At 49.0% G+C, this 24,956-nt stretch overlaps 2 protein-coding genes and 1 long non-coding RNA gene across 5 annotated transcripts in view; all 3 read right to left on the bottom strand.

Annotated features, from left to right (window-relative positions):
- Positions 1-20,933, bottom strand: part of PIGQ (phosphatidylinositol glycan anchor biosynthesis class Q) — a 35,092-nt gene extending 14,159 nt beyond the window's left edge. Inside the window, exons 1-6 of one of the 3 annotated variants that reach the window (XM_080556125.1) lie at positions 20,783-20,933; positions 16,490-17,190; positions 10,591-10,722; positions 9,267-9,387; positions 3,810-3,936; positions 2,642-2,795 (exon numbers count right to left, since the gene is read on the bottom strand). In XM_080556125.1, the coding sequence (XP_080412251.1) occupies positions 2,642-2,795; positions 3,810-3,936; positions 9,267-9,387; positions 10,591-10,722; positions 16,490-17,163 (1,208 nt within the window). In that variant the 5' untranslated portion in view covers positions 17,164-17,190; positions 20,783-20,933. Of the gene's footprint in view, positions 1-2,641; positions 2,796-3,809; positions 3,937-9,266; positions 9,388-10,590; positions 10,723-16,489; positions 17,191-18,990; positions 20,374-20,577; positions 20,717-20,782 lie in introns of those variants that run through there. The other 2 variants (XM_080556127.1, XM_080556126.1) reach the window with 2 other exon arrangements.
- Positions 11,460-16,477, bottom strand: LOC308178091. Its single transcript, XR_013939562.1, has 2 exons — positions 13,330-16,477; positions 11,460-13,077 (listed from the first exon to the last, which is right to left on the bottom strand). It is a non-coding gene; the product is annotated as an uncharacterized lncRNA (long non-coding RNA).
- A 146-nt stretch (positions 20,934-21,079) lies between the features above and the next one.
- On the bottom strand, positions 21,080-24,954 carry NHLRC4 (NHL repeat containing 4). The gene is made up of 2 exons (XM_080556128.1): positions 24,818-24,954; positions 21,080-23,170 (listed from the first exon to the last, which is right to left on the bottom strand). The coding sequence occupies exon 2, from the start codon at positions 23,152-23,154 to the stop codon at positions 22,099-22,101; it is 1,056 nt and encodes a 351-aa protein (XP_080412254.1). The 5' UTR covers positions 23,155-23,170; positions 24,818-24,954; the 3' UTR covers positions 21,080-22,098.
- Positions 24,955-24,956: the final 2 nt, after the last annotated feature.

Below are 24,956 nucleotides of genomic sequence, written 5' to 3'. Positions count from 1 at the left end.
AGACTCAGATAAAATGCTAATCGCTCGCTCGGCTGTCCTAGGGCCGGCCCCTGGCATGGGCAAGGCAGGCTGCTGGGCTGCTGCAGGCAGCTCCGGACCACTCGAGGGCAACCCCCTCGCCATGCCCGGTGCCTATGGCAAGTCTCTCGATTTCTGCTCCTGGGGAAGAGGTTGGCACACGTGCAGCGGCGAGTGCTGCAGGAGGGTGGCCACTACGAGCAGCAGCCACCAGCAGCTCCATGCCACCGCCCTCCCTGCAGCAGGAGGAGCAGCAAGCTGATTTCCCCGCGCACACCTCAGTCTCTAGGGTTCAGACCTGCCCTTTGCTCTCACCTGACACCCTTCCCACAGCTGGAGTGGCCAAGGCCCTATCCTTCACACTTGCATCAGTACAATTCAATTTTGCCTCTGCAGCAGAGAGGCAAGGGAGAGGACTGGAGCCCTTGAACCTTCATCCACAAGAGTGGGAAGAAATCTACTAAATGGCTGGTGGCACCCCTACCGCGTCCTTCCAAGCTGTTTCCCTTGGTGCTGCGACACTCAGAGCTCTCCAAGGAGAACGGCAATGGTGAGAGATGCTTGGGGTGGTAAGAGGTGGGAAACAGAGACATCTACAGAACGACACAGAGGAAGAAAGAGCCCCTGGCAGGGAGAAGAGTCCCAAAGAACCCTGGGCAGCGGTGTCTGACATACAGGACTGTAGGGAAGGCGGACGGAGCCAACCTGTGGGGCAGACCAGAGCCTGAGCTACAGCAGCCAGACCGGTTAACCAGCCTACTTCAAGTGCGGAGGCTGCTTAGCCTTCAAGACAGTGTTGTGAAAGCAGTGGCGAGGAGTCTTACCCCAGCGAGGAATCTGGTTTGAGGAACACCAACTGCTTCAAGGAACTGGCAGGGTGCCCAGGCTGGGAGGCACAGCTCAGCGCTCTCATCTCAGGGCCAGAGGGTGCCCGGGAGGACTCCTCCAGCTTGCTGGCGCACACCCGACGCGGCGGGGATGCAGGCTGCCCACTCACCCACGTGCCCCAGCACGACACCAGGCATGTGGACCTGATGGACCTGCTCTACCTTCGCCGCTGCCTGCACACACATGCCCGCTCTGGTTTCACTGCATGGTTTGTTTCAGAGGCGGAGCTCAGACTTCAGCAGCACCTGAGCCAGCATTTGTTCCGCCAGCTGCACGAAGGTGCTGCGGTGGTTGTGCTGGTGTGGGTGACTGGTACCCGCTCCTGACTCTCTGTGGGGACACCAAGCACAGCAGGGACAGTTTCGTGCCAGCAGCAAGGTAACGTACAGCTGCTCTACGCTTCTAACAGACAGCCCAGACTGGTAGACGGGCTCCCTGCAGCTCACAACGGGAAAGCAATCAGCAGAGAAAATGCTTTTCCTGTTTCCACTCACAATTGGAAGGGACCAAGGCCACTTTCCACAGCCCAAAACAGAAATTCTAGTGAACTAGAGGTGTTGGGAAGAAACTCTGCTTTACTGACATTACTGATTTCGGGTGTAAGCCCTACGCTCACAACAGAACCAATTCATATCCCTAAACTACACGTAACTGAAGTGCTTCTATTTCTGTTGTTTGCAATGTGAAGCCCTCTGCTCAGAGCCTGGGGAGGAACAACAGCAGTTCTGTACTTTATAAGCCAAAGGTTCCATTATTCATTACCTTGTATCTCGTCTCCTTGGCAAGAGCAGCTATTCTCCAGAGGTCTGTGTGATGCCTTGCTGCAGCACTTGTTAACGGAGGGCAGGAGCAGAGCATGTCAGCAGGCACTGTTTGCACAGTAACCCCAACGTGCCCAGCACAGGAGGTGCCCCAAAGCCACACGCTCCCTCAGAGCCTCTGCCTAGCTGCCAGGCAGTGAGGCCCTCCAGTAGGTCCAGACAATGCCACCAGGATGGTGTCACAGTCCTGCTGTAACCCCAAAGCTGCCATCTGGGCTCCATAATCCAGATAAGAATCCCTGAAGCCAGGCATAGACAGGGACTTCTGGGTTTCTCCAGAAGAACAAGTGTTCCCCTTTCTTCCTCCTCTCCTCTAGTTCCCTGAAAAACCACTGAGTAGGGTGCCACTGAAGAGTATTATGAGAGGTTGAATTAAAGGGATAGGGTGAACTTGCCCTCTACCTGTCACGTAGTTTTATTTTTCCAGGTCACTACCACAATAAGTAAATATTTAAGAATAAAACGAGAACTGAAAGATAGATTGCTTGCTCTGCTGTGACTATCATTTCTACATGCATAAAAGAAAGCAATAGATTAATTGCTGGCTTAAACTGTGAATTCAAGAGAACTACAACAGGATTGAATGTACCTAGTTATCACACCTGGGCCTGGGATCAGATGATTCATTGTCTCATAGATTTCATATATCAAGGTTTAGGTTTTGTGGATTCTTTGGTGAGGAATCAAGCCACAGTGGCCCCAGGTATCCCCAATACCTGCTTTTTGCTAATGCTTTCTGTATATTGAGTGTCCATCTGGTTTTAGCAAGAGGCTTTGACTCCATCAGTAATCAATAGCTGCCACAGCAGACAGCCGTTAGGTGCAGTGCTCCACAAAATAACGATAGGCCCTGAATGTCCATCGGACTTTCTCCGCAAACATACCCAACACACAACCAAGTGAGATCAACTCACCTTGCTCCATAGACATAGAAGCAGTAGATGTGGAAGGTCAGAAGTGCAACGATGTCAGAGAGGATGCAGAGAGCCACAGTCAGGCCCAGACAAGCCGACAGACCGACATACCAGAGGATCATCTCAATGAATGGGGACATCAGGTGAATGTAGCCTAGTGGACATTGCAGTGTCAGTATTTGCCTGATACATCTTATGATGACAGTCTCAAAGGACTGACTTTCTCCCTGTTTTGTTTCTCCCCTCTGTTCAAACATTGCTCCAGAAATCATAGCCACAAAAATATAGAAGTGAAACTGGAAAGTTCCTTTAGATGGCCATCTTCTGCTTAGGAGGACAAAAAAGAGCTCTCTTTTCCCCTAGGTTTGTGTTCAGGTGTGGCAGCTCTGTGAGGAAGGCGAGGATGTGCTCAGCTTGAACAGAGCAGTCACCTTGCTCCACACAGAGCTTTTTTAGATTTGTGTCCAGGTTCCTAATTACATTTTTAACCGCACATGTAAAGCTTTACTGAAGTGATCTCTCTTTTCTTCTTATTCCCACAGAAACCATCCCAAATGAATTTTGTAAAATAAAACAGTCTAGAGACACACAGCATCTTTCATCACTGAAGTGGAGTAAAGTCACTTACTTGAATGTCAAGTAGACTACGTCAGTATAATAACTAAGGAGTTCATTCCCATCGTGACTATTTTCCTTTATCAAGACACTTACTAAGGATAACAGCAGTGTGGTATTTCAAGGAGGGAATACACAAAGAAAAGCTCTAAAAAACTGCACTAAATTGAAGTCAGTAGCACATCAGAGTTTGTGTTTGCATCCCAAAAGCACACTTCTCTTCCCTATCCTATCAACTGCCTCTTACAGGGCAATGTCTACATGAGACCTAAAACCTTCCCTTGGACACTCACCACTTATGGCACCAAGAAATCAAGATACATAGTGACTTGCATTTCTTGCAAAGCACCAGGGCAAGCACTTTATTTAATATGCATGACTTCCTTGTGTGGGAATCCAACTTTGGCTTGAGTTCCCACAGCAGGAAGGCTCACAGACGAGTCTGTACTTGCAGTAGTGCATTTTGATTCATTATTCACCTCTAGGCAAACATTAAGCACTTGGGAGGGAAGAGATGAAAAGGGAGGCTGAAAAGTTAAACAACTGCACTTACTAATCCAAAGATGGATGTGGTAAAGGAAGAAACGGCCCAACACCTGATCCAAAGCTCGGTTCATTTTCAGTCCAGCTGGTGCTCCCATTAGCCACTGGAGCAGGTCCTGGAGCTCTTCAGCTACATGCTACGAACACATGGAAGCAAACACGTAAGCAGCCTGAGATAGATTCTTACCACATCAAACAAGTCCAGTGTACTGAACGTGTTACCCCTAGAAAAACTATTTCACCACACCCTTCAAAGCAATGGAAAAAAAAATTCAAACTACCATAGAAAACTAGTTAACTCAGAAACACACCTTTATTGGAAAATGACTCTCTACTGAACCTAAATGTAACAGCATGAGAGAGCTAAACTGCTTAAATGGTTTCTGCCGGGAACGTGAACCTAGGGTTTGTTCATGGATGTATTTGGTAGACTTGTAGTCTGATTTCTTGGTGTAATAAGTATTCTTGAAATAGATGGCAAATGCTGGTGCACAAACCAACTTAATTGGACAGACAACTGAAAAGTCAGAACTGAGAGAGCAATCTAAGTATGGGGAAAGCAGCCAGGATCTGTAACGGGGCAGGATGGCTGTGTGCTCATGGACAAAACAGGAAAATTTTACAATGAAATAACCTGTACGAGTTTACAGCAGGCTAGAAAACACAATTATGTAAACATGCTTCATATACAAACAAGCTTTCTTTCTACTCTGTGGTAAACTAGGCAAGATCAGCCATGGTGTAGGGCATTGATCTTGCCTACCACTGTCTTGTCGGACTTGCAGGCTTCAGAGAGAGATACCCATGGCATCCCAGTAAAAAAGAAGCCTTCTGAATCACTGAGAACAAGGCTGATGGAGTTTGTTCCCAGATCACAGAGGGCTTTGACTCACAATTTCTGGTGATTTAATCCCAAATTATTTACTGATTTTCTCTCTACACCACACTGCTTTGACTGCAGTAGGCAGGGCAGAAGATGGTGGGGCTCTGCTCCTCAGCAACATGCACCTGAGCTTCTCACAAGCTGAAATCAACGGTGAGGTTCCTTTACCAGGCTGTGAACTGAGGTAGCTGAGAGTGGTAACCTCCAGCAAACAGGTGGGGAACGTACCTGGAAGAAGTGACCTCATCCACTGTCCCACATGAACAGAGATTGTGAGTAAAAGCCTTCCACCTCTAAAAATCTCAATTGTGCATGTGCATAAGAGTCGAGACGTGCTATCTGAAGCTGATGTGCTATAGCCTAATTTCCCCATCATTTGTAGGGAAAGTTTCCCTAAGAGGAAATGTCTTCCAATAAATGATTACATTTCATTGACCAACTGGATCATTGCAAAGTGGATTTGTAAGCATTTACTTTTAGCGTAGTGGCAAAATTCAGAGCTCCATCTTCACTTTATCCAAAAATCCCCTGAACAAGATTGCCTTTTTATTTCCTTCATTTACCCTCTGTCTCAATGTCCCTTAAAATATCTTGCTGTAAGTCAGAACTGATTTGAACCCACAGATCTTACCTCCATTGCTGAGAACTTTTAGCTACTGTATAAATAGACTGGTTTTAATAGTTAAAGTGTTGGATTTGTAACTTGGAAAAAGCATTTGGGGATTTTAATGAAATATTTAAATGCTTGAAAGCAGTCCTTCAGCAAGGCTGTTTTCCAGCACTGACTGCTTCTGAAGGCTTCCAGTTCCAGCGGTGCCACTAAATTCTGACAGGGGCACGTAACCCTGGGAAGGTGCCCTAGCTTGCTGCTATTTAGCTGGGCAAAGCATTTCAAAACATGGGCCTAAGGCATAACCTTGCAAGTCGTTTTGCAGCCAGATATTTTAGGACTGATCAATAGCAAGCAGAATCGTAAAAGGTGACTGGGAGTCTAATCCTCTTGTTGCAGTCATGCATACTGAACGTGACCAGTATTAATAAATAAGACACAGTCAATTACATGGAAGTGGTTTCATAAAGGGGTGTAAGGACATCACCAAACCGGAGACTAAAGCTAACATGGCTGGCAATATTTTAGACTGGAAATATTTTCTTCACAGCCATGTTCTTCTTGCTTGTCTCCATGTGTCTAGTGGTGCTGTGACAACCATGGAGAAGGACACACAGCCCACTGAGGGCGGGCACCGCGGACACTGGGAAGTGCAGTGCAAACTGAGTGAAGCATCTAGCACAAGGCACTGAAAGCAGAGCCAAAGCACTCCCTGCCAGGCACCTACCTGTGATTTTATAAAGTAACACCTAAGAATATTTTCCAGGCAGTGTCCTCTCTACTAGCTTTGTTTATATATTAGAAAACATAACTGAATAGGAACTTACATCCAATTATCTCTAAGCTCCAGTCTTGTTTTTGGAGGCATGACCTATGATAAATATTTGTTTCAAAGAGATTACAGCCTAAAGAAAAGAGAACACAGCCAGGATGCAAGAGGTGAAAGAGGAAAAAATAAAAAAGAGGGTTTGTAAGCAGTTCTTCATCTCAAAACAGAAAAAAAAATGTAGCACTTTGAATTGGATATTTTTGTGGAAGGCAAAAACATGGACTGCTGTTGGGAAGCCTGGTGGGAGCAAGAGGAAGGAGGAGGGTAGGAGCTGTAAGGGCACCTACAGAGAGCAGATTATTCACATTTTCCATTCTTGTTTTTGAAAGCCTGCTCCAAAATCAGTCCTTCGTGTTGCATACAGCTACTCCCCAGTCACTCCCTAGGTGTCTGAATCACATCTGCTTCATTTACTGACAAAGGCAACTTGTTATTACAGTCAGCACAGCACAGCTCATCAAGCTGTGAAAGTGGGAGCTGCAGTCAATGATGTCTTGTGCATCATCAACAATTGCTAGCTAAGTGCTGATTTGAGAACCATTATATCAGGGGATGACGAATGATGGCTAGGGAACACGGCTTGATCCTCACGTCAGCAGGCTGAGCTTGTGACCCTGGCAATTGTTGAGAATCAAAATAATCTACCTGCACCTGCTTTTTTCCAGAAGGATGTTTACTAGGGAAGAAAAAAAAAAAAAAGCACTGCTTCCAGCCCCCAGACAGCTAAAAGTCTGCCGATGTTAAAATCGATCAAATCCATAAGGTTACAATAAGGTTGTATATATACACATATTATGATAAGATTATTAAAATATATTTAATGTTATGTTTACTAGCAGATACAGAGATGTAAGAAGGTCAGTGCCATCATCAGATCTAAGGCACATCAAAAGCAGAGTAGCAAGGAGCTTTAGGGAAGGAATAGTAACTCATTCTGCACAGGGGAAAGTTTGCATTACTGAATTTGGCAACACAAGCACTTGAGAAAGCCCAAGTGATGGGAATAATGTGTACCAGATGGACACTCAGCAGCAAAGTGGAAACCTACTGTTGAATGGCTAAGGGGAGATTTTGCTGTCATACTGGAAAAGAAGTGGTGCTGGCTTGCACACCACATGCTGAAGTCATTGGTATATTTTGGGATCACTCAAAACTGCATTTTTTAAGGCCTCTGCACATAATGTACATAAATCGATGCCTACCAAAGGCAGTAAAAGGACTCCAAATGATTTTACGTCCACAATCTAATATGCTTGAAAGAAGAAAGTAGAGCTGGAAAGTCAGAGGAGTTGTAAGTGGCCTGAACTGATAAGCTTGCAGATACTGCGGAGAAGAAAGGCACAAACTGACTACCAGGCCACCCGTACAAGGGGAAGTTTACACTTGCAGAAAAGTAAGCAAACAGCTCTTAGTGATACTGAGGTAATGAAGTCAGCACACGTAGGAGACATGATGAAAATAACTGACACTACGACATGAAAGTGGAGTGACAGATGAGCTAATTTTTTGAAAGAGGAATGAATGAGCAACTCGCACAAGCAAGGCTGTCCAGGACAGGTGCTGGGATCAGATACACCTTGAGCACAGAGAGCGTCCATCTGCCAAAGACACCGGGCAGATGGAACCCCTCCTGGAGCCACCTGCGCGAACGGGAACACAGCCAAAAGCCACTTCCTTACAGACTTGTTAAGAAATCAGATTTTTGAGAGTTGGACACTTAGGATAATCCCACAGAGTGGGCTTTAGAGAACTTAAACTTTTCCAGCTGAAATATCTGCAAGGGTGAAGACTTAGGAATAAGACTTACAAAACGATTCTTAGTTTTAGCTCAAATACTACAGGAGTAAATGTATTGCAGAAGAAATGTAGTCCTTTCTATCCCAACTTTGCTTCTGAATAATGTCTGCAGCAATCCTTAAAACATGCAGTCCTTAAGCTTGACTATGAAAAAGAACAAAAATAGAAATAATAATGATTCACAACTATGCTGGATCTCCATACACACTCCATACACATTTTCTGAAAGCACAGCATGTACAAGAATGATCAGAGACATATGGCTTGTGACAATGAAAATGTTAGACATGGACCAAGCAGATCATTGTCAAGAGAATTGCGATCTCTTCCCAAGAAAGACAGGATTAGTAAAAACAAATTGCTGCTGGAATTCTCTAATCAGAAAAAAATCCTCCCAACCATGAAACCGAAAAAGAGCAATGAGAGGATGTCTTCCAGCTCCCAGAAAGAAACCAATGGAAAGATTCATCTTCCGTCCCAAAAATAAAAGAAAAGTGAGTAGAGAAAGGATTAGGTTGTGCAGCTGCATGACAATGCTCAACGTTGGCTGCACATGTATTCCCAAGACACAGAAGCTCTAAAACCAGAGCTAACTTTAGATTAATGGTCTGGCCTCCAGCCTCCGAAGTGCATTATATGTTCCTTTCTGCCACTACGCAGATATATTGGAGTGAAGCACTTAAAATGAGCCACCAGAAAAGCAGGGCAGTATGAGTCATACTTGTTCTTCATGAATTTATGCTGATGCTGAGGGATCTCAGTGGGCAAGAGGAGTTGTTTGAGAAAAGCACAGGACACAGCAAGTTTTCCTAGTTTACCATCTGCACACCAGAGTTCTTAGGATTTCAGGTGTTTGCATCCTGACTAGCTAATACCTTTGGATTTCCCCATGAACTTCCTCTTCACAAGCACAGCTGCATGCTTATCAAGTTTGACTTTTCCGCAGTTTATCAGATTCAACCCAAGTTACAGCTTTCTTTTTCCCAAATGCCCCATAAAGCAACAACTTGACGATACTTCTGTGAACTTGATAACCACTCCAACCTGCAGCTGCAAGGCTCTGCCCAAGCCATAATTGTTACTTCGGGAGCTGGAACAACCCTCAAGTAAGTATGTAATTACTATTTACTGCACACTCAAGCCAGAGCTGTGTTCCTTTTGAACAGCCCCAGGAGGCTTGATTTGAAGATTTCACTGTTCTTGCGGAGACCTAATTTGCATGACTTCAGACAGGACTCTCTCTGAAATCCTTGTGTCTAAGGCATTGCCTCCTTACAGGCACTTCAGGCATCAAGAGCTGGTCAGTACCCGCAGAAGCTGAAAGAGGAATGGCTCTGACCAGACTTACATCAGCCACAGGGATGAGAGTGTCAGCAAGGTGACCGATCCGGTTCTTTCTGTACAGCCAGGACATTAGCAGTATTCCCAGAGCCACATCAATCAGCAGAGAGACAAAGATGTTGGCTTTCCTGCACGCACGATAAAAAGAAACAACGTTAGAGCAGCAGAAAGAACAGCACTGAAAGTTTCAATGACAATTGTTGGCTTCACTTACATAGCATCTTTAATGTCCCAGGAACACTGGGACAATTTACTACAGAAACATGGTGCAGAGTGCTTTTGACTTTCACTGATGTGCTGCTACTTCTGGGGCCAAACACCAAGTGACTCAGAGCCTGCCACACCATGAAACCCTTTTTTAAATAAGGGGAGCGAAAAGCGGGGTTAAAGCTACAAAGAAAAATAACGTTAAACAAAGTGTATGTGCATACTCAGCAGGAATTTCACTTGGAGCATCCATATTGAGATTAGCTTTCTAAGAGGTACCACCTCTAGTGGGAGGTGAACCACTAGTCAATGTAATAAACTGTGTTTCTGGGTTCATAAACATCCAGAAGAGCTACCAAACTGCCCCTCACTGCTAGAGTTTCTGAATGAAATTCCATGACATGAGTTACTCTGGAAAGCAGATTAAACGATCACAGTTACTTTTGGACTTCAAATCTACTAATCCATTTCAAGCATTCCCTGGGAGTCTATTCCTGCAGGATCAGGGAACTACACAGCACAAGACTCGCTGTGTAATGGCCATAGGACATTCAGTATTACCTGTCTCAGATCCCTGCCTCTCCCTGTTCCACTCACTGTGCTGCACGTTTGCTTCTTCTGGTACACTGACTTTGTTACTCCCGTTGGAGTCTCTGGTCTCCAGTTACTGTATGTAAAGAGTGGGTAAAAGAGGGCAGCATTTAAACCTTTCTACTCTTTTGGAAAGTGCCACTGAATACTGATTGCAGGTTTTGGTTAACCTTGGCAACATACGTGAAAGCAGTGAGCTTGTGCGAGTATTGATAGCAGTGCACTGCATGTGGGTGCAGTACAAACTTTTTGGGGGCAATATCCCAGTCGTCTTTCCCAAGCTAGGGAAGAAGGCATACATCTGGCAAAAGGCGTAAGCGGTATAAAACAGAGCACAAGGCAGAAATCTGCAAACTAGCAGAGAGTAGACCAAGCAAGGCAACACAATGTGGTGCAATGAGGACCCCACAGTGTTGTCGTGCCAGCTAGGCCAGCTGCAGATCCCTGCAGCAGGCAAAGGATCCATGGTTTGGGTTCCCCAGAGGATACAGGGCTACAGCAAAGACGTGCATGCCTTTATGGGTACTCCATACCTCATTAGCTGGGTCTGGTTTTGAGCCTTCTTGTTGCTGCTGATGACCTGGAGGTGCTGCAGCCGATGTGACAGCTGCTCACAAGTTGAGAGTTTGCTCCACAAGAAAGACAAAGGCCAAAACTTCAGCATCCTGCAGAAACACAACGGGAACCTCCTCTTTTGCTTCTGCCGTATAGCAGGCTGCATGTTGTTTGTACAAACTCCATGCAAAACATTCAGTGTAAAGTCAAGGTTATGTAACCAGAAACAGCATCAACATATTATCATTAAAGAATATTACACATTCACTACTCTCTTAAAGGTTAACAGAATTAAAGCAACCTTTCCCAGACCAAGACATTTAGAGCAGACAACCCAACCTCTCATTTCCATTCTGCAGAACCAAGTGCCTCGCTCTTCCTTGGAAGGCAGAAGTGTTACTGATCCCACCCTGGGCTCTGGCATACAGCACTAGGGTTGCACGCTGCTCCAGGTTTTCAAGAGACTGGAATGGAGGCAGTTCTGTACATACTGCAACAACACAGCACAGCACAACTGCTTCACAGATCCCAACGTGATCAGTAAAATCACAAGTCTATCTACAGTGAGCTTGGTATAATGGACAGCTGCATTCTCCCTACAGTTTGTCCCTTTTTTCCCCTCTTTTCTTTTTCTTTATTACTTTCAAATGCCCTTCTCAGGGTCTTCACTCCTATATTCTCTCCACCCCCTTGGGAAGGTTGACCAGCACTATGTAGATAATAAAATTTGGAAACCTAATTAAATACTGAATGTCAGCACCCACTTTAAGCTTGTAGGGGAGGGACTAGTCACATGTTTCGTTTTATTTTTTAATGACTCAGAAGAAAAGTACTAAATGATGCTCAATTATCTTTGGGAGTTACTTTTATTACCACACAACATACAAAAGAAGGAACAGTTGTGATTTGTGTAGTCCAGAATGACACCACTGGATGCAGGCTTGTCAAAGAATGCTTAATAGCAGTGCAGTGACACAAAGTACCGTGGTTGTTGTGGGGAATAAATTCTGACGTTCACATAATTGGGATCGCTTCTTCCCTGTCCACAACAGTTGCTTCACTCATTTAAGGTCCAGAAATCAATATCCACTCTTGGTTATTTCTTTCACCTACTCGCTTTTATTGCTTTGGCACGTTCCTTCAGTTTACATTCATTCCCAATGCTAAAATTATTCCCGGTATCCTGCTTCGCTCTTGAAATTGTACAGCTGTTTGGATTGCTAGTGACAGCCTGGAGACGTCCCTGAAAGCGCACATGCCTTCCCCAGACTTCACCAGGAGGAATTCAGCCTGTAGTTTAGCAGCAGAGTGTCATCAGGACTGGACGCAGGACAGGCAGACGAAAGCTCTGGCTGCTATTTACGCATTCTACACAAATCACGACAGTGTGGCTGGTTCAAAATCCTGCTTGGTTCACCGGGGTTGCTATCCACCTCCTCCCCCCACCCTTCTGAGCCCTTTCAACCAGACTTCAGGCACTCTTCGTCAGTTTGACAGAGCCCTGAAGTCCCCTTCCCCCCAAATTTCAGATAGCTCGGTTCTGAAATACATGCAGTGTGCTGTGAATCATTCTTCTTAACTCGAGGCTCCGAGTTACTCAGCTCCGCATCGCAGCCTCCCACCTTGGAGACGACAGCGCGCTGCTATTCAGCTGACTTGCCGGGGGTGATACCTGATGTGTGCCGGGGAGGTGGGCACTGGCCCCCCCATCTCACTGACCTGGGTTTGCAGATGTGCTGAGGCACAGGTGCAGGCGAGGCTTCTCCTCCGATTATATCCTAGCCTAGCGGCTCCGAGTTCTCTCCTGGAAAACCTTTGCTAAAGCAGAGGATTGCACTTGAAATGCAAAGCAGGGGAAGGGGGACATGCTCTGCCCGTGCAGTTATGCCCAGAAGGCTGACGGTGAAAAACCACTGGTCAAAACAGCAGCTGCCAGACCACCCTGAGCCAGGTGGCAAGCGATGGCTCGGGGCCCCGTGCTGCTCCACAGCTCCCAAGCTTGCAGCAGCTCTCAGGTGTGCCACCTCCGGTGTCCTCTGCCAAAAGGAAGGGCACGCTGCTGCTCTCCTGCCTGGGGAACATCTCGCACGGGTGAGACAGATCCCCAGAGCAGCCTCGTCCCTCCGAGCACCCCATGACTGCTCGAGCGGGCCAGGCCAAGACGCTGCCCTGCGTGGAGGAAGGGATGCATCAGGGGTCTCTGCTTCTCTGTACTGTGACTGACTCTCTCACTCCTTCCACTTAAGTGAGCCAGCCTCTATTCCACTTACATACTTTCTTTGGCAAGTACGTACACGTTTATTTAAACCAAAATACAAACACACTGCAAAAAGCTTGATATAATAGTTGCAAGATGTGCTCTGGAAACTCCCGTCTGTAAGAGTACTGATGAAGAAAGCCAAAAATATTTCTTGCGTTGTCTCCTACCCAACGCATACTGACTGCATTGCCATAGATGCTGCCACCTGTTTATCACATAGTATATGGAATGATTTTTACAAGTGCGATGGAAAACCAATCAAATTCATAAAAAAAAAAAACAAGAATGACGTATCTGCATTATTTAAACAGCAGGAGATCTTTGGGATACTTCCACATATAAGGAATTTTAGCAATAAATTAACACAGCCTGCATGAGTAAAACTCAATTTTCCAATTCAATTTTTTTTTCCCCAAGGATTTTTTCAGATATCAGATGAAAAACAATCTTTCTGAACCTGGATCACATGCAAATGCTAAAGCTCCAGAGCCCCCACCTGCCTTTTGGTCTTCGCTAGAAGCTGCAGGAACAACGCCTCTCTTCTGGATGAGGAACCGGAGGTCCCAGTGTCAGTAAGAGGCAAGTAAACGGACTTCTAAAAACAAACAAACAAGCCGGAGCACACGGAATTTATTGCCCCGGTACTAAATCATCCTGACCGTCCAAACAGCACACTAGGGACCGCCAGTGGCAATGGGAGTTCTGCACACAAGTCCCTCTGCAGATTGAGTTGCAATGGCCACCCCTGAGCACAAGGTGGTGCTGAAGAAGTGCCTTAACGGGAGGTTTAGAGAATATTTGGTAAGCGTGGATCAGGGCTGGTGCTCCCTTTCTGAGCCTTCTAACGATATTGCCCTGCTTCCCCAGCACAAATACGCAACAGCGGCACATCCAAACAAGCCCCAAGCCCCTGAAGCCTGCGTGGACATCACAGATCTTCTCCTCTAGCTCTTCCAAGCTGGCCATCCCTTAACATCACGAAGATCTGGGAAAGAAATCCTGTAGTAAACCCCAGAAGGGAGAACATGTTGAGCAAAGGGAAGAAGGGAACTTCTTAACTGAGAATCTTTCACTAACTGTCTGTGCAAAGGACCTCCTTGCACAAGGGAACAGTTAGCCTTGCACCTCAGTGACTTCTCCAAAAGGCGCCATTAATATTATGCATCAAATAGCTAATTTCTATAAATTAGTTAAAGCCTAAGTCACACTAAACTTTTCAAGTGAAAGTAGGCACCCAGGAAATCTCCTCAGGGAATGGCTCCACTGTCACCTGGTCTGATTTCGGCAGGCCCCATTTTACGCTGGGTATGGCCTGACCCAGCGCAGGGAGAGGGGACTGGAAGGACACGTACATTTGACATCCTTGAACTCTCTCCGCATTGGAGATGTTGGCACAACGAGGCTGTACCATACAGCATGTGGCAAACGGATCCAAATTGTGCTAAATGACTTTGAAGGTCAAGCAGGATGTTTGTCAGAAAGCCAGGTGCTAACCTATTTCCTCCAAGAACGATGTTTTAAAACATCAGCAAAATAAGCAAATACCATGCTGATACTAGGGGTGAATAAAACAAAGAAGAAAGAAACCTACACCTACGTCCCAAGGTTAAGAACAAGCTCAACCTAGGTTTAAGCACAGCAAGCCTTGTGTTCTGCCCGCTGCTATGCGCAGCTGGCTGCTAGCCCGCCCGCTGCTCTGCCTCAAAATGTCTGCACCGGGCTTAGGAAAAGCTGAAAAATCAGAATAGCTGCTGATAAACGGGGCAGCAGCTGTCTGTGCCCAGCCTGCCAGACTGCAAGGAACGGGATCAAGCTCCCAAGTTATGCTTGGACTATGGCCTTCTGGAGACCTGTGAGGCTTGGGCTTGGCCTGGCTGATCAAGGTGAGCAAGTCTGACTTTTGAGAGTGAGGACCTACATGGGAAAGGATTATCCCGCTTGTTGGTTGTCAGACATAATCCACGCAGAGCAAAGGACCTTCAGAGCTGACTCCCAGTCTTCTATCCAGCCACAAAGCTCTGCCTTCATTTCCATTAACAGCCAAATACACGATCAGCATCTACAGAGCCATCTCTGGAGGTATTGGTGGTCCCTGATTATATCATGTTTGAGATTGACCCTAAATGTCTTCCAGCAGAGTAATCTAAAAATGGACGGTTTTTCCTTCATGTACCAAAGCATGTAACCCAGCTGCTCAGCAAACCCTTGCATATGAAGAGTTTCAGTGTAATTTTTCACGACAGCATCATACAATTGGAAACCTGTTAAAAGACTCCGTTCCCCACACCCTTAGGCTGCACTTGAGAAGATCTATCCATGAATACAGTAGTAGCTGTTATCCAAATCTGATCAATCAAAGTGTCCCCTTGCAGCACGGAATCTGAACCGCAGTCCCTGCTCTGGCACAGCCTCGCCAGGCTGGCTGACCAGACGTGTTATCTGACTTAGTCCGCAGAAGCTTCTGCCCTTCCAGTCTGCTCAAAGTCCTCTGCAGCACACGTACTTGCCACGCATTACATTTCAAGCATCCTATTCTGTTTCATCATTTTGACAAAGGGATTTCACCAAGGCTTCACGTAGACCAGCATTGCCTGTGACCTGCTGTAAGGTCCCAGAGTTGCAACACCACTGTCTGTTAGAGGGATGATGGATTCAGACACACCATTCACTGATGTTTCACAGCTATGGGGGTGTTCATAGCAAATAGGGAGCAGGAAGTCGTGGCTATTGAGCCGTAAAGAAAACCCTCACGTCATCCTGCCAGCCATGCAATAGCTGGAAAACCAACATTTCAGCTGTGACAAAACTGAAGTAGGGCTGAGCTACCCCCAGTGCAATGGGGAAGAGCTCGGTGCCTCCCCAGAAAGCCCCCCCACCCGTCCAAGAGCTCCACCATGTCCGAGGTTACCTTTAACCCCTTGTTTTCAGTGGAGCTCCCCACGCTTTAATACCAGCTCTGCAGCAGCCAGTTTCCAACAGCAGGTTCACTCAGGAGCTTCGCTGCAGGCTGTTGCCCACAGAACCTGACACACCACTGGTTCATACGTGGTGTGACTGGCACAAAGCGCAGCCCTTCCCTCCACCCTTCTCACACCTGAGACTCGTATCAGCGGGTTCCCCTCCTGGCAGCCAGCTCTGCTCTTGTGCAGCACACCGCTGGGCCCGGTCCCTGCCAGTCGCGTGAGGTCCGTCAGCCTGATCCCCAGCCTCTGCACCGTGCCCGCCGGGGTTAAGGCACGCGAGAGGGGCTGCGCTGCAGCTGGGACTGCCTGGCAAGGGCTGGTTCTCTGAGGAGCCCCACAGGAGGCACGTTCACCTGTCAAATTAGAGCCCTGCTCTGCAGTCCATACCTATTATATCACCTGCTGTACCACCTAAGGGTAATTTTACAGGCTGGTGACCTCAGATCAGAAAAGGAGACATCCTGGAGGCACACGAGGTCCACAGAACTAAAAACAGTACCAGGAGATACAACGTGACTGGTACTGACGAGTAAACTGATTTCTATATAAACTGCTCCTATTGGGGTTGAGCAGGACCCCTGCACTGCCCTGCAATGCCTACGTACGAACTACATTTCCTCACCAACGCAAGCTGTCCGATGTCACGCCACTTACCTGCTCTTGCAGGCCCCAGAGATAAGCGAAAGCAGGAATGTCAGCAGCATGCACGCGGGCACAGAGGCCTGCTTCATCAGCTCCACGATGATACTTGCTTCAACACCATCCGACTGCCAGTGGGTCAGCTTGATGGGCCCATCGTCGTATTTGTCCGTCATGAAGAGTATCTTGCTCTTCGCCACGGTGTCAAAGATGGCAGAGAGCCTTGAAGCATCCTCTGCCTCGTGGGCAGTGGAGGCACCGGTGTCCAAAGGGGGATGCAGACAGGAAAGCATAACTTTGCGCTGGTCATAATACACTAAGATGATTTCTTCTTCCCTGTGGTTATTAGACCGTTTCTGAAGGGTGGAACAGCTCCAGAATTTGCTGTCTCCCTCTTTGCTTATCTGAATCCAGGGCTCATGGGAGAATATTGTCCCAAGGTCTTCCAAGAACTCACTCAGGCTCTCTTCTTTCTCCTGTTTGCTGTTGTTCCACGAGCCAAGCACAGAAACATTGACCTTAGTCACCCGTTGGAGTTCACTGAGATACTGCTTCACCTGAACGGGAATGAAAGGGAAATGGACCACAGCAAGGACAACAGCAGAGTTCTGTTCCGAGATCCAACGCCCGATCAAAATGCCACTTTCTGCTGAGGAGCAGCATGAAGGAAAGAACACCTTAAGTACCATGCCAGCGATCCTTGAAGAACAGCACACCTGCCAAGAGACACAGAAACAAAACTTGGGGATGGCAATTAAATGCAAGGCAGATCTGAGCTGGCTAAAGTCACTGGTAAGGGGGCCCAGGCAAATTTTAGAACACTAAGTCCAAATACTCGTCTCTGCGCTGGAACGAGTCAATGACATTAGTGACAGCCAACAGGCATTTCGATCAGAGAAGCATCTAGGAGGTTCCTGATAATCTGCAGTCTTTGAAGTGAATGGAATTTTTCAGCAAAGCCCTCTCCCAGTCCTGGAGCAGCCTTTCATGTTGGCACACTGGCCTGTTGGACCACCGAGATCAGGAATCCATCAAGCTTTGGATCTCGGTTCTGACACTGAATGTTCCTGAGCACTTCCTACAGAAGAGCCTAGGCAGTAGCACACTGCAATGCCTTTGGGGAATATTTCCTCCTGTTACTGACAATTAACTATTGCTTTGTGCTATAAAGGAAGACGATTTCAGAGCCTCCTTTATCATCTAGGAATCCAGAGCTGTGTTCCGTAACGAACCCACTGATCACTCACCTCCTGTTGTCTCACTCCCCTCATCTGGAAACCAAGACAGTAAGCTTGCTGTGAATGGACTACCCCGACTAACTGATTAAAGTTTACATAGTAGTCTCCATGCATTAGAACCCACAACAGGAGAGGCATATCTGTTTTATCAATGTTCCTTATCTAAAGTATTTTTCTTCAGGTCATTAAGAAAATATCTCAATGGCTTTATAGGTCTTTTGTAAAAAGGAGCTTTGAGGCAGTCGACAATGTCTCTTTAAATAAGGTGGAGGTTTCTAACAGAAATATAATTGCTGTAAGGAGGGCGCTGGCACAGAACAATCAGCATCCGGCGCCCGCTGTCCTTTTCTGTCCTTCAGTGCTTTGTTAGAGATGTGAAAACTCCACAGGCCCCCAGGCTGGCTCCTCTGCGAGGGACCCAGTCAATCGGAAAGAGAAACACAGAGCGTATTTATGACATGTAGAGAGGATGCACAACGCAGAGGTCCCTGGTGGTTTTGGTTTTCCTCTCTTTTTAATGCAGGACAATTGATCTAGTAAATCTCAGCATCTGGCAATTTGCTAGGGCACGGAGTAGGCGATGGGGAAGCGGCAAAGGCAAGTGATTAACCTACTGCCAGACCCACAGCCCTGCCAAATACAGTGGTAGGAAATGTCTGCTCACGGATGAGTTGTCAGCCCCTCGAGGCAGAAAGGTGAAGTTTCCTTGGCGCACAGCTCACTCCTCCGACTGGAGAAGCACCGCAGTTGCAGTGTTTGCAAGGAGTAAGGTTTCTCTGGGACTGAATCCTGCCTTTTAGTGCAAAGCTCACCCCAGTGTTTCCCCTCAAGCAGGTGTAAAGGTGCTCGTGGGGGATTTTGTTTGCAGTGTGCTGCTGAATAGTGTTTGCAGGCACTGAGGGCCCTCCCGCCTGTGGCGAGAGCAGCATTTGGAGGCCACAGAGGACTGACATCTCTTCCTACTTGACCAGAGGGATAACTGCAGAGATGTGGAGCCTGCAAGGATGCAGGATCTCAGGAGAACCTTAAATAATGCATATTTTTCCCAAAGGGTTTCAAGCCTCCAGCAGAAGAGGAAGTGAAGTGGAAAGATGTACCAAAAGAAGGGTAGAAAAATGCCAGATGTGACATCCTGAGACTGTAAAGGTGCAGGACACCGGGTGTGATAAAGACAAAAGACCTGCAGTCCAACTGAAAAACGCAGTCTTTCAGTCTTTCACCAATATTTAACGACTCTTAGACCCCAAACGGACTGAAAACCAAGACATCCAAGCTTACCTTTCACTTCTATTGAAACAGCTAAGGTCAGGGTGGCTTTTTTTTTTGGATGATCATGAAGACAACCAAGGATAGTTACTGTATTTAATAGAGTTGTTCCCAAAATACATAGGAAATGGGTGAAAATCAGCTAACACACACAATTAAACAGACTGGCCCTAAAAAAGTCTGAAGTAAAACCTGTTCCCTGCATTTTATATTTCTTTCTTTTACAAATACTCCGAAGTTAGATTTAGGTTTGAAAAAACATTTTCTTTTTGCTGTCTCATATATACTCCCAGGTAAAATAAAATAAATGATATAAATATAAATACAGGGGCTCAAAAACAACAAACAAACCAATAAATCAACAGACCGAACATGTTGGGAATGTACCTACATACATATGCTCACAGATTATTTAAAACGATACAAGTTTAGCTAGTGATAGCATCCTAGCTGCACTGCAGTACCAAAAAAATTACAACTAAAGTTTACCAATAACTGAATATTTTAAAAACCTGAAACTGAGTTGGATAAAGAGCCCTGAGAAAACTGATAAAAATAAGCACTTGAATGTGGTTTTTTTCAGCGTGTTTTAATTACCAAAGCTACCACCAGTAATGCTGGACAGATATCTTTTTAAAAGTTATGTTTTTAATTCTTCTTTTTCCTCAAGAGATGTCAGAGTCGAGAGTATCGCTACAAGACTTCCAATGTCGCTGTGCAACTCTCCGCCTCACAGGTCTGTCCATCCAGTGAGGAGAATCATCAGCGGACTCTTTTCATTCAAACATTTATTTTTCACTGGGTTTGCTGTGGTTTTTTTTTTGTTTGTTTGTTTTTGTAAAAAGAGACGGCCACATTCATCCAGGAAGAATTCTCACGGAGGAGAAACGCTTCTTATCTTCCCTATTTTGTTCTCCCTCTCACCTTGCCCAGCTTTTAACCCCAGCCTGCCTTCAGCCAGCTAACTACCTCGGCCGCAGCTCCGGTTAAGCGGCACAGCCCAGCCCGGCCCGGGGCTGCTGCAGACCCGGCAGGGAAGGTCCTGCCCAGGCTTTGTTTGAGATCTGTGCTTCCCCGGGGGCTGTTTGAGGTCTATGCACGCAGGCCCGTGCTCATGAGGTACCCAGAGCCTCCCGTTTCTGCTGGACCCCCCGGCTGGCTGTACAGCACCAACCCCCCTAAAACACAGGGTGAGGCAGGGACAGAGGCCCCTGTGCAGCAAACGCGACCGACACAGGGAGGAAGGCCGGCAGGGCTGCAGGTACGACAGCGCAGGTGGGCGATGGCGGAAAGGAGCCTTTGGTAGATCCCTGCCTGGGCCAGGAGAGAAGAAAGAGCCACGGCAGTGCCCCGGGGGAGCAGAGGGAGGGCTGCCCGCCCGCCCAGCCCTCCTCCTCCTCGTCCCACACGCAACCTCCGCTCCAGCAGCCCCACGCGGCTACCGAGCGCCCTCAGCCCCGCGCCCGCCCCTCAGCCCGGGGCGCCCGGGCGACGGGAGCGGGCCGCTGGGGGCCGCCGGGGCCAGCCCAGCTCAGCCCGGCCCGGCCCGGCCCGGCCCGGCCCGGCCGCCCCGCGCCCCCCCGGCCCGCCGCCGCCTACCGCTCCGCCGCGCCGCCCGCTTCCGGCAGCTCGGAGCCGCCGCCTGCGCGCCGCGGCCGGCCCGGGCAGCGCCGGGGCCCGAGGTGCCGCGTTCCGCTCTCCGGGGCCCCGGCGTTGTTCCCCCGGCTTCTCCCAGCCCCGCTCCCCGCCTGGGTTTTAGGGCCCGGCCGCCCGGAGCCGCCGCAGCCCCGGTGCCCCTGCTCACCCTGCGGCGCTGCCCCCGAGGCTCTCCGCGGAGCTGGGCGCGCTGCTGCCGGCTGAGCCCGCCGATAAGCGGCCCCAGCCCTCGGTCCCCGATATCGCTTGGGGCCACGGTGCCGCGGCCCCAGGGAGGGCAGGGCCTCGCCGTCGCTGCTGGCACGCGGCTTCCCCCTCCCTGCACCCTGACCCTGGCGTATGCCCTGGCCGAAAGCCAGCGGTGCTGAGCTTCCCTGCAGTCACGCTCCTGCTGTCCGAGCGGGCTGCGGGGTCAGGAGGGGGAAGAGGCCTTCACTGGGGCGTACTGGGGATGAGGGACGAGGGTTTGGGTGCCCTGTGTCGGTGTATGGGGCTCGCTGCAGGGCAGGAACCGCAGCACAGTGCAGAACCGTGCAGCGGCAGCATGGCCAGAGCGGGTGGCTTCAGCGCATCCACAGAGGCCTCGGAGCTGTCGGTTCGCCCTGCCCCGCCGACGTCTGGAGCAGGAGAGGAAAACGCCCTTCCCTCCGCCACCGCGCCCCGCCAGCTCTTTGCTGATAGCAGCAGGGGCTGCGGCACCCCAAAACCCCCAGCCCAGGGGGGTCAGCACAGTCCCAGGGCTGTGTAGACATTACACATGCACACAGGCAGTCTGCTCCATGCAGTGGTCGCTGCTTCCCTGTAGAGGTCAGGAATGCAGCGTGGAATTTGTTACCTTTAATTTGCCATTCTCCTGAAGCTCGCTGCAACCCCAGCTCTGGCCTGGCCTTACCCCTTCAGCCGAGCCCTGCCACTGGCTTCAGGAAGGTGGAACTGTGGCCACATAAAATGGGTGTGTGTGGAAGAGGAATAATTATTTTATCTTTGAAAAGACACGCAAGGGGGTGGTGATAACAAGTTTCCAAGACACCAACGCACAACCATTTTTAATAGAATCATATTGCGAGTTGGAAGGGACTCATAAAGATCATCGAGTCCAACTCCTGGGTCCACAAAGGACTACCTAAAAATTAAAACATATGTCTGAGAGCATTGTCCAAACACTTCTTGAACTCCAGCAGGCTCAGTGCCATAGCCCGGGGGAGCCTGTCCCAGTGCATGACCACCCTCTCGGTTTTGAGTAACTCAGTCCTTCTTTAGGTGCTCTGGTGGATCCAAGAGGCACAGACATGATCCTTCATTGCTCCAGTCCTTGCTTCTGCCACCTGGAGAAGCTGGAGGGCAACAAAGTTAAGTGTGGGGACGATGCCCGGCTGCGGGAGCAGCATCATTTGCGGACCCAAAGCTCCTCAGGGTTGCGGTGGCACCAGCCTCACTCCCTGCCTGGGCGTTAGGCTGGGGTTGTCACAAAGCGCCCAAGGGCTGGCGGGGCCTCACATGGTACTTAAAGACTTTGACACAGTTCTCCCCTGTGTCTGCCACGAAGAGGTGCCCAAAGGAGGAGCAGGCCACGCCGGCAGGTCTCCTCAGCCCCGTGGACACCAAGCAGACAGGAGCCCCGCTCTCCGGGAACAAGTGGACCGTGCGGCGCTGCTCGTCTGCCACCACAATGCTGCCTTCCACGTCAACACACACCCCTGCTGGGTTGCCGAACTGGTGTCCGTATTTGCTGCTGAGGGAGCAGACGAGCTGACGGCTGCTCGTGAACACCTTGACGTCTCCACACTCCTCACTTATCACAAAGCCTCCGTTGGGTGCTGGACTGACGTAGCGAGGTCCCTGCAGGTTGGGGACCGAGTGGATGTTCGATGTCTTGAAGGCACGGTCCAGCGCAAAGCTGTGGACTTGGCCTTGGGCATAGTCTGCTACTAAGATCTTGCCCGTGGAGTCTACTCCAATGCCCCTGGGGGAACCAACCTTTCTGATTTTTACCCATTCCCCCTTGGAGGGGCTGGTGTGAGGGTTGAAGACCCAGACAGCTCCGTTTATCATATCGGCTACAGCCACCATTCCTGTCCGAGTCACAGTCACGTCCTCTGGCAGGAAAGTGCCGCTTTCCATCCCTGTTTGCCGGCAGGGCAGGGCCTGCAGCGTTTGGCCTGTGCTGCTGAGGACATGGACCCAGGGAGCAGCCTCGGCTGTCACGTAGATGGAGCCCGCCAGGGAGCAATGGATTCCACTTACTCCCCCATAGCGGCTGCCTGTGGGGTTGGGGATCTGCCGGACCAGGTCGTCCTGGCAGTAGTGGAGGAGGTTCTTGATGTCGTCCAGGTCTCTACACAAGCTTTTGGTCTTGTCTGCCAGCTGGTGGACGTGGTGGTGTGTCACCATGCCCATGCCCTGCTGGCTGCTCAGCAGAGGGCTGGCTGTCTGAAACGTGGCGATTGACTTCAGCTGGAGGGTGTAGATGGCTTTCAGAAGCTTCTCCTTCTGCTGGCTGGTCTCCAGAGTGTAGTCCATGACAAGTCTCTTGTCCCTGTTTGGAGTAAGTGATAGGACCATTACTGGCCCTGCCTGCTGCCGTCTCTGGGGACATGCCCTGGGCCCAGGTGTTTGCTGTCCGCCCTGGGCCAAGGTGTCCGTGCTGGGCTGCATTCACCCCGATGAACAGAGACAAGATTGTAGCCCGTCTCATTAATTATGTGCTCAGAATATAAACAGGAACAATGGCACAAAAATTGAAGAGCTGGAAAGCTGGATCTGCAACCAAAAAGGTCCCTGGGCTTTGGTGGGAGTTTGGCTGCTGACAGATCTGCCCTGAGGATTTATGCATGAGGGAGAGCCCTGCATGCGAGTGTGCTGGATGTGATCTGCACCTCTCTGGTTCATGAGATTAGTGGCTTCTCTCAGCCCTTAACACTTCTTGACCCTGTTTTCTGTGAGCCACATCTTCCCAAAGCATTTTCAGTCCACTCTAGCACTTGAGAAACTGAGGATAACTCTTCCTCCACTCCCGTGTGGTACAATTTCACACTTGGCCAGTGCATGTCTTTGCTAAAGGCAGCCCCTCCCTGTCTAAACAAATTAAGTTGTTCCTGAAACAGCTAATGTCTTGGCAGGAAGAAAAAGGGAGGTATTGATCTGGTAGCCAGTTTCAGCCTACGCAACCAATTCAGAGACCGGTTAAGCTTTCTGTCAGATGTGAGAGCCACCACGAGAACCACAATTTCTTTTTTGCCCACTCTCCCTCTGTTTTAAGAACACAAGTACTAAGGAATGAGACGTCCAAAAAAACAGAGACCACAGCCCTGCTCTGCTATCTGCTGTCCAGGGGCTGGATATGGTATGGCTTCTAACATACAGCCAGGAGCTGGTAAGAAAAACATGCCCTTATTAAAGTTCCTGAAGTGACAGAAGTTAATTTTGCTTTAAATGTGGTCATAATTATTATTATAAATGGACATGCTCAGCTGTTCTGAGTTGTTTGCAAGCCACTGCTTCACTTTGATTATCCTGTGCCCCATGATTGTCTGGTAGCACATGGTCTTTGGTGCCTGCAAAAGTAAAGCTTCCCCAAATCACAGCTAAAGAGTTGTGCTGGGCTAAGGCATCCTGGATGCAAGTTGTCCTTCCCAGGTGCAAATATTGCAATTGTCTGAAAATTCATTCCTCGAATACTTGCAGGGATACCAAATGCAACTACGCGACAGAGGGAATGAGTGTGAATATGGAGGGAATCCAATTTCTTCTGGATCTGGGGCTTGGGGACAGCTTTCCCACCTTGTTCCCTGAAGTGCAGGTACAGTGGCTGTGCTTCAGGCCCCCGGCAGCAGGGACCTGTTGGTGGAAGCAAGCCCTCCACCAGCCCTCCACCTCTGCTGCAGCCGGGACACGTTGGGGTCTTCCTTCAGCACCGAGCAAAGTTCAAAATCCAAGAAATTGGATTTTACGCTTGGGGAAACTGAGTCACCAGCTGGGCAGTCACGAGGTGGACTTGCCGCAGCACACCCAATGCCAGAAGTGTCCACCTTGCTTCCCTGACGCTGGGCACCCAAAGGTGCCATCGGACCCCAGTGGCATGTCCTGAGCTGCTCGTTCATGGTCCTAAGCCTGAAGGAGGACCCTGACCCTGTCCCTGGCATAGCTCAATGACTGCACGCATGGCCAGGAGCCCAGCTCATACCTCTTGTCCGGACGTCCCAGGGCTGCCCGTCCTTGCCCGGTGGCACTGCCCTCCTGCTGGCTCTGTCCTGCTCCCTCGCCAGGCTTGGGGCAGCGGGGCCGAGGGTGTTGCGCTGCCTTGTGTTGTTAGTGACGGACGA

This window comes from Anser brachyrhynchus (assembly GCF_964034855.1).
Source record: "Anser brachyrhynchus genome assembly, chromosome: 15".
Lineage (NCBI taxonomy): Eukaryota > Metazoa > Chordata > Aves > Anseriformes > Anatidae > Anser > Anser brachyrhynchus.
This window is presented reverse-complemented; position numbering and strand designations above follow the sequence as displayed.